Here is a 24,051-nt window from a genome sequence, read left to right as displayed (position 1 = left end):
ATATTTAATTTACTTTTTATTTTCACCATCTGACATTTATATTTGTATCTGATTTATTGACAGTTTGGTTGTGATGTTACAAAGTATAATCTCAGAATTCAATAACACATTCAGTAACATCTTGTTGTCAATGGGAGGTTTCTGACCCCAATCCCTGACCCAGACCCTAAACCTGGGGGTCATTGTGACGTCAGGGAGGCCCCGCCCCTTTAACAGCTGATTCTCAGAAATTTGTTTTTATCCCAAGTCCCGAAGAAAGGATAAAGTTTCCCAGTGAATTTATTCCCAGTGAAGGTGTGGAGATGGAACATGGTGTACGTGTTGTAAAATGAAACTGTCCCAGATTCATAACTGAGATAAACTCCCACCTTCCTGGGGATCAGATCAACAGGGAGAGAGGATCGAGGAGAGGAGTTTATATAAAACTGATCCTCAACCCGCCCCAAGATCCAGAATCCATTCTCCGGGATCAGACTGACCTCTCTCTTCCTCTCCACAAACTCTGAGGCTACTCCCAGACTCCAGCCCCGATTCTCCCCCACCTCCACCTCCCAGTAATGTCTCCCCGATGTGAATCCCTCTGATCCCAGGGCACAGGGACGGTATGTAAACCTCTTCCCGGTGTCAGGGAGACCCCTCCGGCCCCCGGTCCATCTCAAACTCTTCAGATCCTCAGAGACCTCGAGCCGGGGACTCGCTGTTTCCACATCCAGGGTCACAGAGACTGGGAGAGAAACACAGAGAATTAGAGACAGTCCCTGAGTCTGTGTGTGTGTGTGTGTGTGTGTGGGGGGGGGGGGGGGAGGGAGATGTGTGTGTTGGGGGGGGGGAGGGAGATGTGTGTGTGGGGGGGTGATGCGTGTGTTGGGGGGGAGGGGGATGTGTGTGTGTGTGGGGGGGGGTGATGTGTGTGTGGGGGGGGAGGGAGATGTGTGTGTAGGGGGGGAGGGAGATGTGTGTGTGTTGGGGGGGAGGGAGATGTGTGTGTGGGGGGGAGGGAGATGTGTGTGTGGGGGGGTGATGTGTGTGTTGGGGGGGAGGGGGATGTGTGTGTTGGGGGGGAGGGTGTATGTGTGGGGGGGGTGAGGAGTGTATGTGTGTGTGGGGGAAGGGAGATGTGTGTGGGGGGGGAGGAAGAGGGGTGTGTGTGTTGGGGGGGAGGTGGAGGGGTGTGGGTGTGTGTTGGAGGGAGGGAGATGTGTGTGGGGGGGGAGGGAGATGTGTGTGTGTGGGGGGGGAGGGAGATGTGTGTGTGTGGGGGGGGAGGGGGATGTGTGTGTGGGGGGGAGGGTGTGTGTGGGGGGGGAGGGTGTGTGTGTGGGGGGGGAGGGTGTGTGTGTGTGTGTGGGGGGGAGGGTGTGTGTGTGTGGGGGGGGAGGGTGTGTGTGTGTGGGGGGGAGGGTGTGTGTGTGTGGGGGGGGAGAGGGTGTGTGTGGGGGGGGAGAGGGTGTGTGTGGGGGGGAGGGCGTGTGTGTGGGGGGTGGGTGTGTGTGTGTGGGGGGAGGGAGATGTGTGTGTGGGGTGGAGGGAGATGTGTGTGTGGGGTGGAGGGAGATGTGTGTGTGGGGGGGGGAGGGGTGTGTGTGTGGGGGGGGAGGGGTTTGTGTGTGTGGGGGGAGGGAGGGGTGTGTGTGTGGGGGGGGAGGGTGTATGTGTGTGGGGGGAGTGTGTGTGTGTGTGGGGGGGGAGAGGGTGTGTGTGTGGGGGGTTGTGTGTGGGGGGGAGGGTGTGTGTGGGGGGGAGGGTGAGTGTGTGTGGGGGGGAGGGTGTGTGTGTGGGGGGGAGGGTGTGTGTGTGGGGGGGCGTGGGTGTGTGTGTGTGGGGGGGTGGGTGTGTGTGTGGGGGGGGTGTGTGTGGGGAGGGTGGGTGTGTGTATGGGGGGGCAGGGTGTGTGTGTGGGGGGGCAGGGTGTGTGTGGGGGGGAAGGATGTGTGTGTGGGGGCAGAGGGTGTGTGTGGGGGGGAAGGATGTGTGTGTGGGGGCAGAGGGTGTGTGTGGGGGGGAGGGTGTGTGTGTGGGGGGGAAGGATGTGTGTGTGGAAGGGGAGGGTGTGTGTGTGGGGGCGAAGGGTGTGTGTGGGGGGGAGGGTGTGTGTGTGTGTGTGGGGGGGGAGGGTGTGTGTGTGTGGGGGGGGAGGGTGTGTGTGGGGGGGGAGGGTGTGTGTGTGTTGGGGGAGGGTGTGTGTGTGTGTGGTGGGGAGGGTGTGTGTGTGGGGGGGGAGGGTGTGTGTGTGTGGTGGGGCAGGGTGTGTGGGGGCGGAGGGTGTGTGTGGGGGGGAGGCTGTGTGGGGGGGGGAGGGTGTGTGTGTGGAAGGGGAGGGTGTGTTTGTGGGGGGGGGAGGGTGTGTGTGTGGAAGGGGAGGGTGTGTGTGTGTGGGGGTGAGGATGTGTGTGTGTGGGGGGAGGATGTGTGTGTGTGGGGGGAGGGTGTGTGTGTGTGGGGGGAGGGTGTGTGTGAGTGTGGGGGGAGGGTGTGTGTGTGTGTGGCGGGGGAGGGTGTGTGTGTGGGGGGGGAGGGTGTGTGTGTGGCGGGGGGAGGGTGTGTGTGTGGGGGGGAGGGTGTGTGTGTGTGGGGGGGAGGGTGTGTGTGGGGGGGGAGGGTGTGTGTGTGTTGGGGGAGGGTGTGTGTGTGTGTGGTGGGGAGGGTGTGTGTGTGGGGGGGGAGGGTGTGTGTGTGTGGTGGGGCAGGGTGTGTGGGGGCGGAGGGTGTGTGTGGGGGGGAGGCTGTGTGGGGGGGGGAGGGTGTGTGTGTGGAAGGGGAGGGTGTGTTTGTGGGGGGGGGAGGGTGTGTGTGTGGAAGGGGAGGGTGTGTGTGTGTGGGGGTGAGGATGTGTGTGTGTGGGGGGAGGATGTGTGTGTGTGGGGGGAGGGTGTGTGTGAGTGTGGGGGGAGGGTGTGTGTGTGTGTGGCGGGGGAGGGTGTGTGTGTGGCGGGGGGGAGGGTGTGTGTGTGGCGGGGGGAGGGTGTGTGTGTGGGGGGGAGGGTGTGTGTGTGTGGGGGGGAGGGTGTGTGTGTGTGGGGGGGAGGGTGTGTGTGGGGGGTGACAGGGTGTGTGTGTGGGGGCGGAGGGTGTGTGTGGGGGGGGAGGCTGTGTGTGTGTGTGGGGGGAGGGTATGTGTGTGGGCGGGAGGGTGTGTGTGTGGGGGGGGAGGGTGTGTGTGTGGGGGGGGAGGGTGTGTGTGTGTGTGGTGGGAGAGGGTGTGTGTGTGTGTGTGGTGGGAGAGGGGTGTGTGTGTGTGTGTGGGGGGGAGGGTGTGTGTGTGTTTGGGGGGAGGGTGTGTGTGTGGGGGGGTAGGAGGGTGTGTGTGTGGGGTGGAGGGTGTGTGGGGGGTGAAGGATGTGTGTGTGGGGGGGGTAGGAGGGTGTGTGTGTGGGCGGGGAGGGTGTGTGGGGGGGTGGAGGGTGTGTGTGTGTGGGGGGAGGGTGTGTGTGTGGGGGGGGAGGGTGAGTGTGTGGGGGGTAGGAGCGTGTGTGTGTGTGGGGGGGAGAGGGTGTGTGTGTGTGTGTGGGGGGAGGGTGTGTGTGTGTTTGGGGGGAGGGTGTGTGTGTGGGGGGGGTAGGAGGGTGTGTGTGTGGGGTGGAGGGTGTGTGGGGGGTGAAGGATGTGTGTGTGGAAGGGGAGGATGTGTGTGTGGGGGTGGAGGGGGTGTGTGTGGGGGGAGGGGTAGTGGGTGTGTGTGGGGTGGAGGGTGTGTGTGTGGGGGGGGGAGGGGGGGTGTGTGGGGGGGGAGGGGGGGTGTGTGTGGGGGGAGGGGGGAGGGGGTGTGTGTGGGTGGGAGGGGGTAGGGTGTGTGTGTTGGGGGGAGGGTGTGTGTGTGGGTGGGGAGGGTGTGTGTGTGTGTGGGGGGGCGGGTGTGTGTGTGTGTGTGTGTGTGGGTGTGTGTGTGGGGGTGGCGAGGGTGTGCGTGTGGGGGGGAGGGGTGTGTGTGAGTGGGGAGGGTGTGTGTGAGTGGGGGGGTGGGTGGGTGTGTGTGGGTGTGTGTGGGGGGGCGAGCGTGTGTGTGGGGGGGGAGGGTGTGTGTGTGGGGGGGAGGGGTAGTGTGTGTGGGGGGGAGGGTGTGTGTGTTTTGGGGGGAGGGTGTGTGTGTGTGGGGGGGAAGGTTGTGTGTGTGTGTGTGGGGGGGGGAGGGTGTGTGTGTGGGGGAGGGTGTGTGTGTGTGTGGGGGAGGGTGTGTGTGTGTGTGGGGGAGGGTGTGTTTGTGTGGGAGGGGGTAGGGGGTGTGTGTGGGGGGGGTAGGGTGTGTGTGTGTGGGGGGAGTAGGGGTTGTGTGTGTGTGGGGGTGTAGGGGGTGTGTGTGGGGCAGGGAGGGTGTGTGTGTGTGTGTGTGTGGCAGGGAGGGTGTGTGTGTGGGGCAGGGAGGGTGTGTGTGTGGGGGGGGGAGGGTGTGTGTGTGGGGGGGGGGAATGGTGATGTGTGTGTGTGGGGGGGATGGGAATGTATGTGGGTGTGAGGCGGATGTGTGTATGGGGGGTGATGTTTTAGGGAGATATGTGGAGAGGGAAATGTGTGGGGGAGGGGGCTGTGTGGGGAAGCGGGGGTATGATTGAATGGGCGGGGATGTGGCTGTGCTGCATTGTGTATGGAGGGGGAGGTGTGGACAGGGAGGTGTACTGGTTTGTGTGTGTATCTGTTGTTGGGGATGTGTGAGTCAATGGGAGGGATGTGGGTGTCTGTGGCGATTGTGTGGGTGAGTATGATGTGTGAAGAATGAGGGATATATGTGGGAGTGGGGAATGTGTGTGGGCGGAGAGAGATGTGTGTGTGGGGTGGTGAGTATGTTGGGCAGGGGGAACAAACAGCAGCGTGTATGGGGGTGTGTGGTTGGGGGGGGGGGGGGGCGCATGTGTCTATGTGTATTCTGCAAATGTTTAAAACCTGGAAAATAAATTATTCAAATTTAAGTCCTTCACATCTCCAAACATTTCAAAATTCTCTGCTTTTATGTTATTCCAGCCTTATTCAGGGTTTCTCTCAGTTTATATCCAATGGGATATAGCTCCAGCTGCCTCAGTGAAAACAAGCTCCTGTTTGTGGGAGTCCCACTGTCATTCATTATTTTCCAATATCATGGGGGAGTGAAATGGGTTTTCACAAAATTGGAAATAAAAATGCTGAATCTGATCTCAAAATACCAATTAAATCTCCTGAAATCCAATGTCATCGAAAGGAATCCAGCTGGAACTGGGTAGACTGAGGTCGGGGCCATTGAGAAAGAGCTTTATTGAAACAGTGGCGACAGGTCAGAGAATGTTCACTCGGTGGGTTCCTGGGATGAAGCAGTTCCCTTGTGATGGAAGGTTTCAGGCTGGGGCTGTACTCATTGGAGTTTAGAGGAATGAGAGGTTCTTATTGAAATGCATAAGATGGTGAAGGTGTTGACAGAGTAGACATTGAGAGGTTGTTTCCCATCGTGGGGGAATCTGGAAACAGGGATAGAGTTTCAAAGTAAGGGCCCTGCCAATTAACATGGAGATGGGGAGGGATTTTGTGTCTCAGGATCATTAGTCTTTGGAATTCTCTCCCCCTCGAGAGCAGTGGAGCCCAGTTCATTGAATATATTGGAAGCTGAGTTAAACAGGTTTTTGATCAATGAGGGAGTTGAAGGTTGTGGGAGTCAGGCAGGAAAATGGAGTTAAGGTCACAATCCGATCTGCCGCCATCTTTATGAATGACAGGGCAAGCTCTCGGGGTCACTCCTGCTCCTGTTTCTGATGTACAATGTTCACATGGGATTTTCACACGGACATGTTTTAAGTTGTCAGCTTTTGAGTTTCTTTCCTTGTGTTAAATAATCACTTTCACCCTCACAAATTCCCTTCCATCTGGAAACCGATTTCAATGCCTTTTGAATGTTGTAATTGTACCAGCCTCCACCACTTCATCTGGGCAGCTCATTCCAGACACAGGTGGCAGGGTACGTCAAAATGTTGACCCTTGAATCCCTTTTAAATCTTTAACACCCTCACCTTAAAGTAATGCCCTCTAGTTTTGGACTCCCCTACCCAAGAGAAAGCCTTTTTTGTTTGTTTCATCTATCCATGTTCCTCATGATTTTATAAAACTGAAAAAGGTCACCCCTCATCCTCCAACGCTCCATGGAAAATAGTCCCAGCTGATTCAGTCTCTCCTTATAGTTCGAACGCCCCAAAGCAGGCAACGTTCTTGTCAACCTTGTATGAACCCTTTCAAGTCCCACAATGCCTTTCCTATAGCAGGGAGTCCATTGAATGCAGTAATCCAAAAGTGACCGAATCAATGTCCTGTACAGCCACAACATGACATCCTAACTCCTTTACTCAAGGCACTGAGCAGTAAAGGCAAGCATACCAGATGCCTTCTTCACTCCTCTGTCTACCAGCAATTCCACTTTCAAGGAACTATGAACCTGTACTCCAAGGTCTTTATTCAACAACACTGCCCAGGACCTTACATTAAGTGGATAAGTCTTGCCCTGGTTTGCTTTTCCAAAATGTAGCATCTCATATTTATCTGAATTAAACTCCATCTGCCACCCTTCAGCCCACTAGCCCATTTGATCAAGATCCTCCTTCACTCTCCACTACACCTCCAATTGTAGTGTCATGTGTAACCTGACTAACCATCCCTCCTACACTCACACCCAGTTTGTCCGGAAGCCCACCACGCCCCTGACCCCCCTCGAGTGTATGTGAGGTCCCGGGGCCGAGTGCCTTGTCCGTCAGACTCCGGACAGCTCGGATCAGGAACCGGAGGTGGACCCACTCCCTCACTGTCAACTGTGCTGGTGTTATCCAGCCCACTCCCTGCCATCCAGCACGTCCCCGACTCTGGTCAGCCCTGTATCCCGAGCTCTCGCCTCCTCCATGATCGAGGAGAAACCTGTTCCTGAGCAGGCACTCCCTGACAAGAGCCCCCACTCCCCAGGGGGAGAGCTCCTGGGTGGGGGGAGCTGACCGTGTCCCAGACTGTGATTGGGGTCCAAGTAGGAGACAGGCAATTCCTGGAAGAAGACCCGAGGCCGGGACCACTCCATGAACAGGAACTGTGTGTCGTAATGGAGGCCGTGCACCTGACGGAAGCAATATGTCATCAGGGTGCCCCACCCTGGAGGAGGCTCGATGGAAAGGTATCGCTGTAGGGTCTGAAGGTGGAAAGTCACTCCCTGGGTGTGAAGGTACACCAGCCCCTGACCACCCTCCTCAAGCGGGAGACTCCAAACCCAGTGTTGCCCCTTGTCCCAGAAAAACTCAAGGAGCTGTTTCTGAATGCCGGTGACAAAGCCAGGGGGGAGGACCCAAAGTGACCAGCCGGTCCCATAACATGGCGGCCACCAGCTGGTTTCTGAGCAGCACTCGCGCCCTGTAGGACATCACTCGGAGCTGTCCTGTCCAGCGAGCTGGGGGAGTGGTCACCTTGGTCTCCAACTCGTGCCAATTCCCAGCATGAAGGTGGATTCCCAAGTAGAGGAGGGGAGTGGGACTCCACGTGAAGCACTGGAGCTCCTCCGGCAGGTGGGTTCCATCCTCACGGACCAACCAGAATTCCCAAACACTTGCTCCAGTTGATCCTTGTGGAGGGTGCTGCAGAGTAGACCTCCTGGCACTCACACATCCTCCACAGGTCAGCTGGGTCTGTGACCATGAGGAACACGGTGTCGGTGTAAGCCCAAAAAATCCCCTCCAGCCCTGGCCCACGCAGAGCCAAATCCGAAAGGCGCTCACACAAGAGGCACAGGAATGGCTCCACACAGAGAGAATAAAGCTGGGTGGACAGGGACCAGCCCTGACACACTCCTCTCCCACAGCGTAGGGGCACCATCAGGGACCCGTTAACCTTCACTGGGCACTCCGCAGCGGGGTACAGAACTCAGATCCCGGCGACAAAATGTGTCCCAAACCCGAAAGCTGACAGAGTCCCGAGGTGCCAAGGGGAGTCGAAAGTGCCTGGGTAAAGATTTTTAGTTAGTGCTGAGGAGAGAAACCAGGCACCAATTCTTTAACAAATGGAGATCCCCTTCTGAGGCAACAGAGTGATGACGGCCCTGCATCAAGAAAGGGACCTCTCTCCGGTCATGATACATTCCTTCAGGATATCCCAGAATGCCTTGCCCACATCCCACCATAGCCTCAAGGAGGGGAAGGAGAAGCGAGAGGATATGGAATCTGCGCGAGGCCATCCTGCTTCCGTTGATGTTGAGGTTAGCTTTGAATGTCTTCACGGCTGCATTGAGTGGTCTGGGTGTCACCGGGCAGACATACCTCAGCCTTGACCCCACCCCATGGTCGACAGCAGAAGGATCTTTTGCAGGGGGCTCCAAGTCTCGGATTATACCAGCCTCAACTAAAACATGGACTAAAATGTCTTATCACCTGGGGGCAGCAGTTCAGAAACCTGTTCCATTCCCAACACTAGGAGGGAGAGAGGATGCCTGCTCCTTCATCCCTCCCATCCAGGGTGCCCTCAGGGTAAGTATCCCCCACCTCAGTCCCCAGGCAGCACCTCGAGGCCCTCCAGTTCTTGTGGCGTGGCCATACATCCTTGAAGCAGCGACAACAGTGGGGGCGCCAACTAATCCCCCCCCTCCCACCACCGCCAAGGCAGCTCCACATTCCTCAATGCTCAAGTCAGGGTAAATGTAACGTCTCCCCTGGGGGGAGTGGGGGTGGGGAGGGATGGTGTGCTCAGAACGCAGCCACTGCCCCCGTGTAGGAACAACTAGGCCCCATCCCCGACGTTAGTTTCGAGTGCCCAGGACCAACTCCCCTCCCCACACGCACACAAATAGTAGGCAAAGGAAACTGAGAGTGCTGTGAGACCTCACTTGCCAATCCACCACTTCAGACAGCTCCATCCTGGCCTGACCCCATCCCCGCATCCCACAACCCACAGGTCCAAAGCAATAGATCTCCAATGCCCAGAGGCAATAGTCACTGGCAGCAGATAGGCCGTAGTCACAGTGTAATGATAAGGAGATGGCCCAGGCTCCAAATAATTCCAGGACCCAGACTCCAAAATACCGTCACTCACTGCAAGTGTTCAGGTCCCAAGCAATTAATGTCCAGGCCTGAATCCCCCGACTGAAGTAGTAGTCCAGGCTCCAGGAACAGGCTTCCTGGGCACCGGCCGAACAGAAGTGCAGGCCACCACTCTTTTCAGTTTTGTTCCTTCTCTGGTATTTACATTTCAATAACGAACATTTTCTTGAACATTTAACAACTTCTTCATCATCCAAACATTTAACACTATGGTAGTCCCAGTCAATGTTTGGAAAATTAAACTCACCAGCTATTACAACCTTATTATTCTTACAAATATCGGAGATTCCTCTCCAAATCTGTTCCTTAACTTCCCTCTGACTATTGGGAGGATGATAGTACAAATCCATTAAGATGATCATTCCCTTTTTTATTCCTATTTTCAACCCATGTATTTTCATTGGCCAATTTTTCAAAAACCTCTTCTCCAATTACAGCAGTAATGTTTTCCTTAATCAAAAATGCCACTGCCCAACCCCTCTCGCCTCTCTTCTATCCTTCCTACAGCACCTGAAACCCAGAAATATTGAGTTGACTGTGTTGTCCATTCAACAGCCAAGTTTCTGTAGTAGCAATGACATCCCAGTCCCATGTTCACAAATGTGCCTTGAGCTTATTAACCTGATGTGGAAGACTACTTGCATTGAAATAAATGCAGCTTAATTCTTCAGAGTTACTTCATTCTCTGGCTTGCTCATGTCTGTCTTTTCTGATTAACCTTCAGATTGAAAATATCCTCATCTATCTTTGTATTTACTCTGCTACTTAGGATCCCTGCACCTCCTCTCTCTAATCGTTTACATTCTCCCTTAATAATTCTGGGTAATCCAAGATGGAGGACGGGAAGAATTTCTGGCTGTTAGGGTTGCTCCTTTTTTTTTGGAGGTATTTTAGGTGTTGGAGGTGATTTCCTCGAATTCCAGGAACAGCAATTACTGTTTTATATGCTGTTGTAATTGTTTTGGAACTTTAGAAAAAAAAGTCAAAACAACAGCAGTTTTAAAAGGGAGAACAGACAAAGGAAGCACATGGTGAGGACAGTGCAGGAGAGAGAGAGAGAGAGAGAATCTGCACAGTTACCGCCTTTGCTGTTTTTGAATTCATGTGTCGCTGGACATCCGAGTGCATCTGGGAAAATGAGCAAACAGTGAATTTCACAACTAATCTTGGAGGAACCGCTTTGGGCGAAGTTCACAACACAGGATCAGATAAGTTAATTGTTGTTTTAAGTCTGTCCAAGAGAAAGGCTGCAGTAGTGGGTACAATGGGTTCTTTCTTGATTATATGTTTTTGGAGATAAGTCTCTTGATTAAGCTTAAAATATAAGCCATAGCTATTAATTTAACCTGGGACAGTGATTGTAGAGGAATAAGACGGTGTTATTTTCTGGGTCTGTAGATTGTGAAGGAGCAAAAATGGTCTTTGCAGTGATATGTACTTCTTGTCAGATGTGGGAGTTTAAAGAGAGTTTAAGGGTTACTGCGGATTATATCTGCCATAAATGCCATTGGGTGAAAATCTTATCAGATTGAGTGGATCGGTTGGAGAGACAGATAGAAGCGATGAGGAATTTGCAACAGCAACATTATGTGATGGATGGCAGTTATAGGAAGGGGGGAAAGTGTCAGATACAATCACATAGCTGGGTTAACTCCAGGAAGGGTAAGAGAGGTAGGGAGCTAGGGCAGGAGTCTTTTGTGGATATACCCATTCAAACAGGTAAGCTGTTTTGGAAAATGTAGGGGGTGATGGATTCTCAGGGGAATGTAGCACCGACAGCCAAGTTTCTGGTATAGAGACTGGCTCTAATGCAACAAGGGGTACATCGGCTTCCAAGAGATCAATTGTGTTAGGGGATTCTGTAGTCAGAGGTACAGACAGACGTTTCTGTGGCCAGCAGAGAAAAAAGCAGAATGGTGTGTTGTTTCCCTGGTGCCAGGATCAAAGGATGTCTCAGAGATGTTGTGGTTCTGTTCGCCGAGCTGGGAATTTGTCTTGCAAACGTTTCGTCCCCTGTCTAGGTGACATCCTCAGTGCTTGGGAGCCTCCTGTGAAGCGCTTCTGTGCTGTTTCCTCCAGCATTTATAGAGGCCTGTCTCTGCCGCTTCCGGTTGTCAGTTCCAGCTGTCCGCTGTAGTGGCCGGTATATTGGGTCCAGGTTGATGTGTTTGTTGATAGAGTCTGTGGATGAGTGCCAACAAACACATCGACCTGGACCCAATATACCAACCACTACAGCGGACAGCTCAAACTGACAACCGGAAGCGGCAGAGACAGGCCACTATAAATGCCGGAGGAAACAGCACAGAAACACTTCACAGGAGGCTCCCAAGCACTGAGGATGTCACCTTGACAGGGGACGAAACGTTTGCAAGACAAATTCCCAGCTCGGCGAACAGAACCACAACAACGAGCACCCGAGCTGCAAATCTTCTCCCAAACTTTGAATGTCTCAGAGAGGGTGCAGAATGTTCTCATGGGGAAGAGGGGAGAGTCATTGTCCACATTGGAACCAACGATACAGGAAAGGAAAAGGTTGAGATTCTGAAGAGAGATTACAGAGTTAGGCAGAAAGAGAAAAAAGGAGGTCCTCAAGGGTTGTATTATCTGGATTACTCCCAGTGCTATGAGCTAGTGAGGGCAGGAATAGGAGGATAGAGCAGGTGAATGCATGGCTGAGGAGCTGGTGTATGGGTGAAGGATCATTGGTATCTCTTTTGGGGTAGAAGTGACCTGTACAAGAAGGACGGATTGCACCTAAATTGGATGGGGACTAATATACCGGCAGGGAAATTTGCTAGAACTGCTTGGGAGGATTTAAACTAGTAAGGTTGGGGGGTGGGACCCAGGGAGATAGTGAGGAAAGAGATTAATCTGAGACTGGTACAGTTGAGAACAGAAGTGAGTCGAACAGGGCAGGCAGGGACAAGGTAGGCCTAATAAATTAAACTGCATTTATTTCAATGCAAGGGGCCTAACAGGGAAGGCAGATGAACTCAGGGCATGGTTAGGAACATGGGACTGGGATATCATAGCAATTACAGAAACATGGCTCAGGGATGGGCAGGACTGGCAGCTTAATGTTCCAGGATATAAATGCTACAGGAAGGATAGAAAGGGAGGCAAGAGAGGAGGGGGAGTGGCGTTTTTGATAAGGGATAGCATTACAGCTGTACTGAGGGAGGATATTCCCGGAAATACATCCAGGTAATTTATTTGGGTGGAACTGAGAAATAAGAAAGGGATTATCATCTTATTGGGATTGTATTATAGACCCCCTAATAGTCAGAGGGAAATTGAGAAACAAACTTGTAAGGAGATCTCAGCTATTTGTAAGAACAATAGGGCCGTTATGGTAGGGGATTTTAACTTTCCAAACATCGACTGCCATAGTGTGAAGGGTTTGGATGGAGAGGAATTTCTTTAGTATGTTCAAGACAATGTTCTGATTCAGTATGTGGATGTACCTACTACAGAAGATGGAAAACTTGACCAACTCTTGGGAAATAAGGCAGGGCAGGTGACTGAGTTGTCAGTCGGGGAGTACTTTGGGGCCAGCGACCATAATTCTATTTGTTTTTAAATAGTGATGGAAAAGGGTAGACGCGATCTAAAAGTTAAAGTTCTAATTTGGAGGAAGGCCAATTTTGACGGTATTAAGTAAGACCTTTCAAACGTTGATTGGGAGCAGATTTTCACAGGGAAAGAGACGGTTGGAAAATGGGAAGCCTTCAAAAATGAGGTGACGAGAATCCAGAGAAAGTATATTCCTGTCAGGGTGAAAGGGAAGGCTGGTAGGTATAGGGAATGCTGGATGACTAAAGAAATTGAGGGTTTGGTTAAGAAAAAGAAGGAAGCATATGTCAGGTATAGACAGGATAGATCAAGTGAATCCTTAGAAGAGTATAAAGGTAGTCGAAGTATACTTAAGAGGGAAATCAGGAGGACAAAAGGGTACATGAGACAAATAGAATTAAGGAGAATCCAAAGGGTTTTAGACATATATTAAGGACAAAAGGGTAACTAGGGAGAGAATAGGGTCCCTCAAAGATCAACAAGGTGGCCTTTGTGTGGAGCCACAGAAAATGTGGGAGATACTAAATGAATATTTTGTATCAGTATTTACTGTGGAAAAGGATATGGAAGACATAGACTGTAGGGAAATAGATGGTGATATCTTGCAAAATGTCTATATTACAGAGGAGGAAGTGCTGGATGTCTTGAAACAGTGAAAGGTGGATACATCCCCAGGACCTGATCAGGTGTACACGAGAACTCTGTGGGAAGCTCGAGAAGTGATTGTTGGGCCTCTTGCTGAGATATTTCTATCATCGATAGTCACAGGTGAGGTACTGGAAGACTGGAGGTTGGCAAATATGGTGCCACTGCTTAAGAAGGGTGGTAAAGACAAGCCAGGGAACTGTAGACCGGTGAGCCTGACCTCAGTGGTGGGCAAGTTGTTGGAGGGAATCCTGAGGGACAGGATGTACATGTATTTGGAAAGGCAAGGACTGATTAGGGATAGTCAACATGGATTTGTGTGTGGGAAATCGTGTCTCACAAACTTGGTTGAGCTTTTTGAAGAAGTAACAAAGAAGATTGATGAGGGCAGAGCAATAGATGTGATCTATATGGACTTCAGTAAGGCGTTCGACAAGGTTCCCCATGAGAGACCGATTAGCAAGGTTAGATCTCATGGAATACAGGGAGAACTAGCCATTTGGATACAGAACTGGCTCAAAGATAGAAGACAGAGGGTGGTGGTGGAGGGATGTTTTTCAAACTGGAGGCCTGTGACCAGTGGAATGCCACAAGGATCAGTGCTGGGTCCTCTACTTTTCTTCATTTATGTAAATGATTTGGATGCAAACATAAGAGGTATAGTTAGTAAGTTTGCAGATGACTCCAAATGTGGAGGTGTAGTGGACAGTGAAGAAGGTTACCTCAGATTACAACAGGATCTTGATCAGATGGGCCAATGGGCTGAGAAGTGGCAGGTGGAGTTTAATCCAGATAAATGCGAGGTGCTGCATTTTGCGAAAGCAAATCTGTGCATGACTTATACACTTAATGGTAAGGTCCGAGGGAGTGTTGCTGAACAAAGAGACCTTGGAGTGCAGGTTCATAGCTCCTTGAAAGTGGAGTCACAGGTAGATAGGATAGTGAAGAAGGCATTTGGTATGCTTTCCTTTATTGGTCAGAGTACTGAGTACAGGAATTGTGGTTGTATAGGACATTGGTTAGGCCACTGTTGGAATATTGCATGCCATTCTAGTTTCCTTCCTAAAGAAAAGATGTTTTGAAACTTGAAAGGGTTCAGAAAATATTTCCAAGGACGTTGCCAGGGTTGAGCCTTAGGTTGAACAGGCTGGGGCTGCTTTCCCTGGAGCGTCGGAGGCCGAGGGGTGACCTTATAGAGGTTTACAAAATTATGAGGGGCATGGATAGGATAAATGGATAAAGTATTTTCCCTGGGGTGGGATGTCCAGAACTAAAGGACATAGGTTTAGGGTGAGAGGGGAAAGATATAAAAGAGACCTAAGGTGGAATTGTTTCATGCAGAGGGTAGTACGTGTATGGAATGAGCTGCCAGAGGAAGTGGTGGAGGCTGGTACAATTACAACTTTTAAAAAGCATTTGGATGGGTATACGAATAGGAAGGGTTTGGAGGGATATGGGCCGGGTGCTAGCAGGTGGGAATAGATTGGGTTGGAATATCTGGTCAGCATGGACGGGTTGGACTGAAGGGTCTGTTTCCATGCTGTACATCTCTACCACACTATGACTCTAAATTCTAACTTACATCGTCCTTCTCCCAAGTGAAGACAGATTCAAGATAGTAAATTAACACCCTGTCTCTGTCCTCCAGTTCCATACACTCCAACCACAGTGAAAAAAGAGCCACCATACCAATAGCCCTTCCTGATTACATGCTGTCCCTGAGTGCTAGTTTTCTGCGTTTCATGCGCAAATACTCTCAAGTTCCATTGTGGTGCACCTTTCTGCAGTTTTTCTCCATTTAAATAATTCTTTGTTCTTTTGTTTTCTCTTCAAAATAAATAACTTTCCCAAATTAATCCTCCATTTGCCAACTTGATGCCTATTTTCTTAAACCATCAATGTCTCTGTGAATTGTTTGTATCCAACTGTTTTAGAATTGTCTGCATATTTCGTGACAGTGCATTAACTTCTTTCCTCCAAATCATTCATATTTATTGTAAACATTTGCAGTCACAGCACTGATCCCTGTGGAACCCCACTGGTCACAGGTCACCAAGCTGAAAAAGCACTCCTTCTCCCCACCTGCTGTTTCCTGCCCATAAGTCAATTCTTTCTCCATCCCATAATCCTGCCTACAATACCATGGCCTCGTAATCTTTCTTGAAGTATCTTGTTGAATGCTTCTAGAAGTCCAAATAAAACCCTGCTGGCTCCCTTCCATTCCCTCTAGTTGAGATCTCCTCAAAAGCTTTCATAACTGAGACAGATATTAATATCCTTTCATAAAACCATGCTGACTCTGCTTGATGAGATTATGATTTTCTGAATATTCTACTGTTACTTCCACAGTAAACTACTTTTCCAATAATAGATCATGGGATAATCTGCCTATAGTTACCTGCTTTTTGCCTCCTTCCCTTATTGAAACAGACGTGTCATATTAGCAGTTTTCCAATCCTCTGGTACTTTTCCAGGATTGAGCAATTTAAGGAGAATTACAACAAATGCCTTCACTATCTCTGTAGTGACCTGTTTTAGAATCCTCGGATATAAGCCATCAGGGCCAAGCAACCTCTCTGCCTTTAGCCCCATTCGTTTGTCTCACACCATTTCAACATTATACTCTGCCTAACTTCCTTAGTTTATCTTGTTCTTAGATCCTTTCCTCTTCCTCAAGATATATTTTTGCTGAGAGCTGAGATAAACCTCCTTAAATGTCCACCCCTGCTTGTTTACGGTCATTCCTTCTCATCTATTTACCCAGATCACTTCAGATAACTCTACCCTCACTTCATTGTAATTGTTGTGTTCTGACCAGTCCCTTGTAAAGTTTTAGCAAAAGCTTCCTACTTCTACATTGCATTCCCTTTGAAGTAAAGGCTAAAATACCCACTGAACTTAGATGCTGGTTCTTTGTGATTCATGGATAAGGATTCCCACATCCCTCGTTCCATAGCTCCCTGCAGCCTTTCTCCATTTAAATAATATCCAGCTCCTCTATTCTTCCTGCCAATGTCCTTAACCTCAAGTTCCTTTACATTATATGTCATCTGCCAAAAGTATTGTCCACTAACTCAACCTGACCATATCCCTCTGCCAACTCCTTATGTCATCCTCACCACTTGCTTTCCCAACTTTTTTTGTTTCACCTACAAACTTGGCATTCACCTTCCACAACCAAGTCATTTATGTATTTCATAAATAATTGTGGACCCAGCACTGAACCGTGTGGCTCACCACTAGCTACGAGCTATCCCAATTCTCAGTCTTTTATTAGTTAGACAATTATCTCTCCATTTTCATACATTACCTTAAGACCATAAGACTTTTTAAGTAGTTGAATGTGTGATGTCTTATCAAATGTCACCTGAAAATCCAAATATATTACATCCCTATATTTCCTCCCATCTATCCTGCTTAATACCTTCTCAAAGATTTTGAGTGAAGTTGTCAGACATGATTTCACCTTCACAACACCCTTTGTGTTGACCCTGTGGGCCAACCAACACAGAACAGGACCTGGGGTTGTGGGGGTGGGTAATGTACCCTGCGAAATTGTTCAACTCAGTGTAACTGCAAGGTACCAAGGCAGAAGATGAGCTTGTGATGAGCTTCACTGGAGCACCGCAGTGAGACGGAAATTTCAGCATGGAAACACAGAGGGGCTGTGTTGAATTGGCAGAGTGAATATATTGGATCGAGTGACCATTCCTCAGAACAATTCAACTGGGAAGGATAAGGTTTCCACTTGATGAAGTTTGTAAAGTATGGATGGGTTTGACATGGAGCCAGGTTTATCTGGAATTATGGGGCAGTGTCAGCTGACCCCTGGGAGATGTTACATCACAAGACTGTTCAACCTGATGATGTCAGTAAATCCCTGAGGTGTGCAGGGCACTGCTACAACTGGTCATTGTGATGTCATCACCATGAACATCGAGGAGATTGGTCAGTGATCATGTGATTACCACATCAAAAGTGTGTGCAGTATCTTGGTTGGACAACTTCCCAAAGCTAATGTAATCAATGTTATTGATTATGAAATGAATAAAGTATCAACTCTTTGTTTGTAATTAAGTCAGAGTTTGTGCATCAGCCTGACCAATGGACCTGTCCCCTGTATTTGCTTGAATAGAACTATTGAAACTAAGACGGGAGCCTTAAGTGGTCTGTGAGAAAATTAAAGAGTGATCAAACTCTGATCAACCTCCCCCTTCTTCAGTCACTGGAGACAGAGAGACTGAGCTGGCAGCTTCATTTCCAGACGCTTTGTCACCCTACTAGGTAACATCTTCAGTGGGCCTCAGGCAAAGCAGTGTACATGATTCCTGCTTTCTATTTAGATGTTTTGGTTAGTTTGGGTTGGTGATGCCATTTCTTGTGGTGATGTAATTTCCTGTACTTTTTCTCAGGGGTGGGAGATGGGGTCTAACTCGATGTGTCTGTTGATGAAGTTCCAGTTGGAATACCATGCTTCTAGGAATTCTCGTGCATTTCTCTGTTTGGCTTGTCCTAAGATGGATGTGTTGTCCCAGTCGAAGTGATGTCCTTCCTTATCTGTACATAAGGATACTAGTAAGATAGGATCATGTCGTTTTGTGGCTAGTTGATGTTCATGTATCCTGGTGGCTAGTTTTCTGCCTGTTTGTCCAACGTAGTGTTTGTTACAATCCTTGCATGGTATTTTGTAAATAACATTAGTTTTGCTTGTTGTCTGTATAGGGTCTTTCAAGTTCGTAAGCTGCTGTTTTAGTGTGTTGGTGGGTTTGTGGACTACCATGATGCCAAGAGATCTGAGTAGTCTGGCAGTCATTTCTGAGATGTCTTTGATGTAGTGGAGAGTGGCAAGGGTTTCTGGATGTGACTTGTCTGTTTGTTTGGGTTTGTTGCTGAGAAATTGGCAGACTGTGTTCATTGGGTATCCATTCTTTTTGAATACGCAGTTTCGGTGATTTCCTCTGCTCTGCCGTAGTTCCTCAGTGCTGTCGTGTGTGTTGGCTCATTGAAGTGACGTTCTGATGCAGACAAGGAAGGACATCACTTCGACTGGGATAACACATCTATCTTATGACAAGCCAAACAAAGAAATGCAAAAGAATTCCTAGAAGCATGGCATTCCAACTGGAACTCCATCAACAAACACATCGTTAGACCCCATCTACCACTCCCTGAGAAAAAGAACAGGAAATGACAGCACCACAGGAAATGTCATCACCAACCCAAACATGTGGGCGGCACGGTGGCACAGTGGTTAGCACTGCTGCCTCACAGTGCCAGAGATCTGGGTTCAATTCCCGCCTCAGCCGACTGACTGTGGAGTTTGCACTTTCTCCCCGTGTCTGCGTGGGTTTCCTCCGGGTGCTCTGGTTTCCTCCCACAGTCCAAAGATGTGCAGGTTAGGTGAATTGGCCATGGGAAATTGCCCGTAGTGTTAGTTAAGGGGTAGATGTAGATGTAGATGTAGGGGTATGGGTGGGTTGCGCTTCGGCGGGGCGGTGTGGACTTGTTGGGCCGAAGGGCCTGTTTCCACACTGTAAGTAATCTAATCTAATCTAATATAAATAGAAAACAGGAATCACCTGAGGCCCACAACCTACATGTTCCCTGGTAGGTTGATGAAACGTCTGGAAATGAACCTCCCAGCTCAGTGAGCAAACCTACATCCAGAATCTCAACCTGAGCTACAAATCTTCTCAAAACTCGTACACAGCAGTGTCTGAGATTTCCTGTCTTGGTGAAGGTTTGGGATTGAACAGTCACAGCTGACCAGCTGAAGATGATATTTCACATTCGGGAGACTTCTGCATCACTGTCTTGGCAAACATTTATTGGACAACCCTAATTATCCTGGAGACTGCTCATTAACCCATTATTGTCCATGTGGAGGAGGGACACCCAATGGCAGTTAGGAGAGGATTTCCAGCATTTTGGCCCAATTCAGCATGGTATATGGCTTACAGGACAATTTGCAAGTGATGGTGTTTCTGTCTATCTGCTATCCTTACCCAGTTCAGGTTGCATAATTGGAAGTTGCTCTCTGAGGAGGCTTAGTGAGTTTTCTCACACTTTTTTTTTAAATTGTACACATTTCTGCAACTGTGTGTCAGTGGTGCAGGGAGTGAATGTTAGAGGTATTAGACGGAGTGCCATTCAAGCAGCCTGTTTTGTCCTGGATTGTGTTGAGCTTCTTCAGTACAATTGGGGCTGCAGTCATCCAGGCAAGTGGAGAGACCTCTATTATACACCAAATCTCTGCCTTATAGATGGAGGACTAGTAACTGAGGAGTCAGTAGGTGAGTTGCTGCCTGCAGACTTTTCACTCTCTGACCTGCTCTTGTAGCTATAGTGTGTGTTTGGCAGGTGAGTTCAGTTTCCAGTCAATGGTAACCTCCAGGATGTTGCAAGTGGAGGATGCAGTGATGAATGGGATTGTTACTGAACATCAAGTGTTGATTGTTACATTCTCTCTTGTTGGAAACGGCTATTGCCTGACACTTGTGTGGCACGAATGTTACTTGTCTCTTGTCAGCTCAAAGCTGAACAGCTGGACAGAGTCATGGCCTCATTGTATTTGAACATGGATTGTTTCAGGATCTGAGAGGTTGGAAATGATGCTGTTATTGTGCAATCGTTAGTGAATATCTCATCACCTCCACCGTGACCTTATGACGGAGGGAAGTCCATTCATGAAGCAGCTGAAGATGCTTAGGCCGAGCCATTATTCTGACAAACTCCTCCAGAAATGTCTGGGATCTGAGATGGTTGATCTTGAACAATCACAACCATCTTCCCTTGTGTTCAGTATGACTCAAAAAAGTAGAGAGATTTCCGCTGACTCCTATTAACTACAGTTTTGCTCATTACAGACTTGTATTTTTGTTCATGCAAATATCAAAGTTATACAATATAAATCTGGCCAAAGGAGGAACTTATCTGAGCTTTACCAGGGTGAGTGGCTTCCTGCATTTCTTTCCATACAAGAAAAGGGAAGAGGCTGCAGAATGTTTTCGTGGAGATGGTACCATCTGTTAGTGAGAGTACACAACTGTCGCCACTGATCCTGTAAATATTAAACATTAATTGATGAGGAATTTAGCATAAACACTTTGCTGAGTAATTTCACCAACTTGCACTGAGTTTCAGTAAAGTACATGTCCTACCTTCTCTTCTGAGATGCTTCCTCCTGAAATAAACAAAACACAATCTGAGTTGACAGAGACTGACTGTCTACATCCAGAAAGCAGCAATTACACTCACATTGTTACAAGCTGCGGAGAGTCGCTAATTCTGATTGTTGCAGGCATCGAATAGAAAGAGGATGTGACATCAAGGATATTGAAGACCAGAAGAGCAAACACAAAATTTAAACAATTACAAATGATTGAAAGAAACATTAATATATTTTAGTGGATAAAAAGCTGACTTTGATTTTTTAAATTACAATAAAGAAAGGGATTGATTCCATAGATTCAGTAAAGATATTTTCACTTCTAAAGAATCTAAACATGTGAGTCAGTGAACATCATTCAATTATAAATAAACCTAATGAATCCAATAAATAAATACAGAACTTGTCAAAAACCAGGCATGAGGCCTTCAGATTCAGGAGACCCACTTAAATATAAGGAATCCAAGTATGACCTTTGCAGAGCCATTAAGCCAGCCAAGGACCAACACCGATCTAAACCAGAGACCCAGACAGACACCCGGCAACTATGGAAAGGACTGATTGACATCACAGGTTCTAAAAAGAGACTGTGCAAGATAGCAGACAATGACATATCCCTCCCAGATCGTCTGAACGCCTTATACGCTCGCTTTGAGCAAAATTTCGGTGGAGAGAAGTCCGGATGAACCTATCCCAACAGCCACTGCATCAGAGGTCAGATCAGCTTTCCTTCTTGTGAATCCAATGAAAGCGATGGGACCAGACGGAGTACCAGGCCATGCACTCAGAGCATGCACAGATCAACTGGCAGAGGTCTTCTCGAACATCTTCAACCTCTCCCTGCAGCAGGCCACTGTCCCTGCCTGTTTCAAGATGGCCAACGTCATCCCTGCATCTAAGAAGGCTCATGCAGCATGTCTTAATGATGACCACCCAGTGGCCCTAACTTTGGTGGTCATGAAGTGATTTGAAAGGCTGGTCATGTCATTAATCTACTCCACCCTCCCCACTATTCTTGACCCACTCCAATTTGCCTATTGAACCAATAGATCTACGTCAGATGCCATATCAGTGGCCTTCACTCCTCCCTAGAACATCTTGACACCAAGAACAGCTACATAAGAATCCTACTCATTGAGTACAGTTCAGCCTTCAACAGTATTATCCCCTCGAGTCTGATTACTAAACTTAGTGATCTCGGCCTAAGCCCCACTCTCTGCAAGTGTATCCTCAGTTTCCTGACAGACAGGTCATAATCAGTGAAGAATGGGGACAATATTTCATCCTCACTAACACTCAACACTGGAGTCCCCCCAGTGGTGGGTACTCAGCCCCCTACTGTACTTGCTGTATATCTAATGACTGCGTCACCAAATACCAGACTAATGCCATTTACAAGTTCGATGATGACACCATCATAGTCAATTGACTCTCAGATGGCAATGAAACAGACTACAGATGGGAGGTGGAAGACCTAGAAAAATGATGCACTGAGAACAACCTAGCTCTCAATGCCGGAAAACCAAGGAACTTATTATTGACATTCGGTGGGATGTTATTCATGCCCCCCCCGCACATTAACAGCACAGAGGTGGAACGAGTGGAGAGTGTCAAGCTCCTGGGAGTGGTCATCCACAACAAACTTTCTTGGACTCTTCAAGTGGACACACTGGTTACAAAGGCCCAACAATGTCTCTTCTTCCTCAGGCAGCTGAGGAAATTTGGCATGACAGCAAATACCCTTGCCAACTTTTGTAGCTGCGCCATGGAGAGCATTCTGTCTGGATGTATCACTACCTGGTATGGCAACTGTACCATTCAAGATTGGAGGCAGTTACAGAGAGTGGTGAACTTGGCCCGGACAATCACAAAGGCCAACCTCCCACCTATAGAATCCATCTACCAGGCCCGCTGTCAAGGAAAGGCTGCCTGCATTCTCAAAGATCCATCCCACCCTGGCAATGTTTTCCTACAACCTCTACCATTGGGGAGAAGGTACAGAATCCTGAACACATGCACCAGCCGGTTTTGCAACAGTTTCTTGTTAGAATACTGAGTGGACTCACAAACCCTTAACATTCGCCTGTGCCTCGGTGCACGTGATAATAAATTCATTTCAATTCAATTCCATGGGGAATTCAGGGGAAATGCCTTGATCAAGAAAGTGATGAGAATGTGGAACCCACAGTCACACAGTGTGATTGAGACAAATATATTGTACAGGAAATTGGAGACCCGAATGTTGGAGAAAGCAGCAGAGGGAGATAGTGACGGAGGATGGGTGTCTCTTTCACTGAACTAAACTGAAACATAATCCCTCACCGTCAGAAATATCACTCCGTCTGTTTGTTCCAATTGTTTTTCCAAGTTTGAGAGTTTCTGCTGAAAAGAATTTAAATTCTTTTGAATTTCACACAGATTTTGCTCCATTGCTTTGAGAATGTTTTGCTCTTGTTCCCTGAGATCTCGGAGTAAACTCTGCTCTTTCTCAGTCAGCATCTGGTGCATTTTAGTGAACTCAGATTTGATGTGAGTCTGCAGACTACTGGATTCCTCCTGTCAGGGGAAATATAAAAACAATATGTTTCTGCAAAATAAAAATAAATGAACAAATCAAATGTTGAAGCCGAATCCGGGGAGATTTTACCTGAATTTGGGAAATCTTCTGTTTCTGCTCCCGCTCCATTTCTAGAGCTGCTGATTTTTTCTCTGTGAGAGAATCCAAGGAAGATTTCACCCGATCCTGGGATTGGGAGAGAAAATCAGAAAATAAAAGTGTTATTCATGAAAATGTGATGAAATAATCAGGGGATGGAATCTGTTTCCTTTTACCTTGTAGATTCCAACAGCTTCTTTAACCGGGATGAAGTTGTGAGATTTATGTTCCCGGGAATCTCTACAAATCACACAGACCAATTTTTCGTCAGTTTCACAAAACAGCTTCAGTTCTTCCTGATGTTCCTCACAGTGATGTTTACTTTCCTTCTCTTGTGGATTCAGGTTTAATGTTCGAAATTTCTCGGTCAGATTCGCGAAGGCCCGGTTTCCTCTGAGCTTTCTGTCCGGAAACTCCTGTCGACATTCTGGACAGGAGTTTATCTCCTGCTTTTCCCAACTCTGGGTGATACAGGAGCGGCAGAAGTTGTGTCCACAATCCAATGTAACCGGATCGGTGAAGAAATCCAGACAAATGGGACAGATTACCTCCTCGGTCAAACTCTGTACCTGCTGTCTGAAAGCCATGTTCACCCTCAGCACTTCCTGATTCAAACCCCCTTTCACTTTCACTGTCCCTGCGCTGCTGAACACATTCAGCTCAGGCAGCACCGAGATGGTGATAGTTCATACAGGGCTTCCTTTCTGTATCCACCGGTACCGTCCATCGCCGAGTCTCGGACTCATTCGCCGTCGGTTGGATGTGACTGGAGCAGCTCCCTCGGGTAATCTTTCCCCAAGATGGAATTAAACGGCACTTAAAAGTGACGCGATTTCTGTTGAGAAAACTTTGCAATGTCTCACCTTTGACCGTTTACAGAAAGGAAGAGGATGGCAGCTTCCGGAACAAGTTTACAACTTCAGTGAGAAATTACAATTGCAGCATTTCGGAAACAGTCACTGGGTGAAGAATGTTTTAATCTGAAATTATTT

At 48.7% G+C, this 24,051-nt stretch overlaps 1 protein-coding gene across 1 annotated transcript; it reads right to left on the bottom strand.

The window, feature by feature from the left end:
- Positions 1–3: 3 nt before the first annotated feature.
- LOC140455248 (nuclear factor 7, ovary-like) lies at positions 4–23,841 on the bottom strand. Its single transcript, XM_072549972.1, has 6 exons — positions 23,236–23,841; positions 23,051–23,146; positions 22,726–22,959; positions 20,396–20,418; positions 20,180–20,295; positions 4–724 (listed from the first exon to the last, which is right to left on the bottom strand). Exons 1-6 carry the CDS (start codon positions 23,644–23,646, stop codon positions 210–212), a joined length of 1,395 nt encoding a protein of 464 aa, XP_072406073.1. The 5' UTR covers positions 23,647–23,841; the 3' UTR covers positions 4–209.
- Positions 23,842–24,051: the final 210 nt, after the last annotated feature.

Source organism: Chiloscyllium punctatum, chromosome 30 (genome assembly GCF_047496795.1).
Source record: "Chiloscyllium punctatum isolate Juve2018m chromosome 30, sChiPun1.3, whole genome shotgun sequence".
NCBI lineage: Eukaryota > Metazoa > Chordata > Chondrichthyes > Orectolobiformes > Hemiscylliidae > Chiloscyllium > Chiloscyllium punctatum.
The sequence above is the reverse complement of the archived record's forward strand: the minus strand, read 5'-3'. Positions and strand labels throughout refer to the sequence as shown.

Excerpts from the sequence above, each read along its gene's own strand:
- LOC140455248 (XM_072549972.1), bottom strand. The coding sequence starts at position 23,646 with ATGGCTTTCAGACAGCAGGTACAGAGTTTGACCGAGGAGGTAATCTGT. Across the intron at positions 20,419-22,725 it reads ACGGAGTGATATTTCTGACG|GAGGAAGCATCTCAGAAGAG; the intron begins GTGAGGGATTAT and ends TGTTTATTTCAG. Across the intron at positions 725-20,179 it reads GCAGGAAGCCACTCACCCTG|TCTCTGTGACCCTGGATGTG; the intron begins GTAAAGCTCAGA and ends TTTCTCTCCCAG.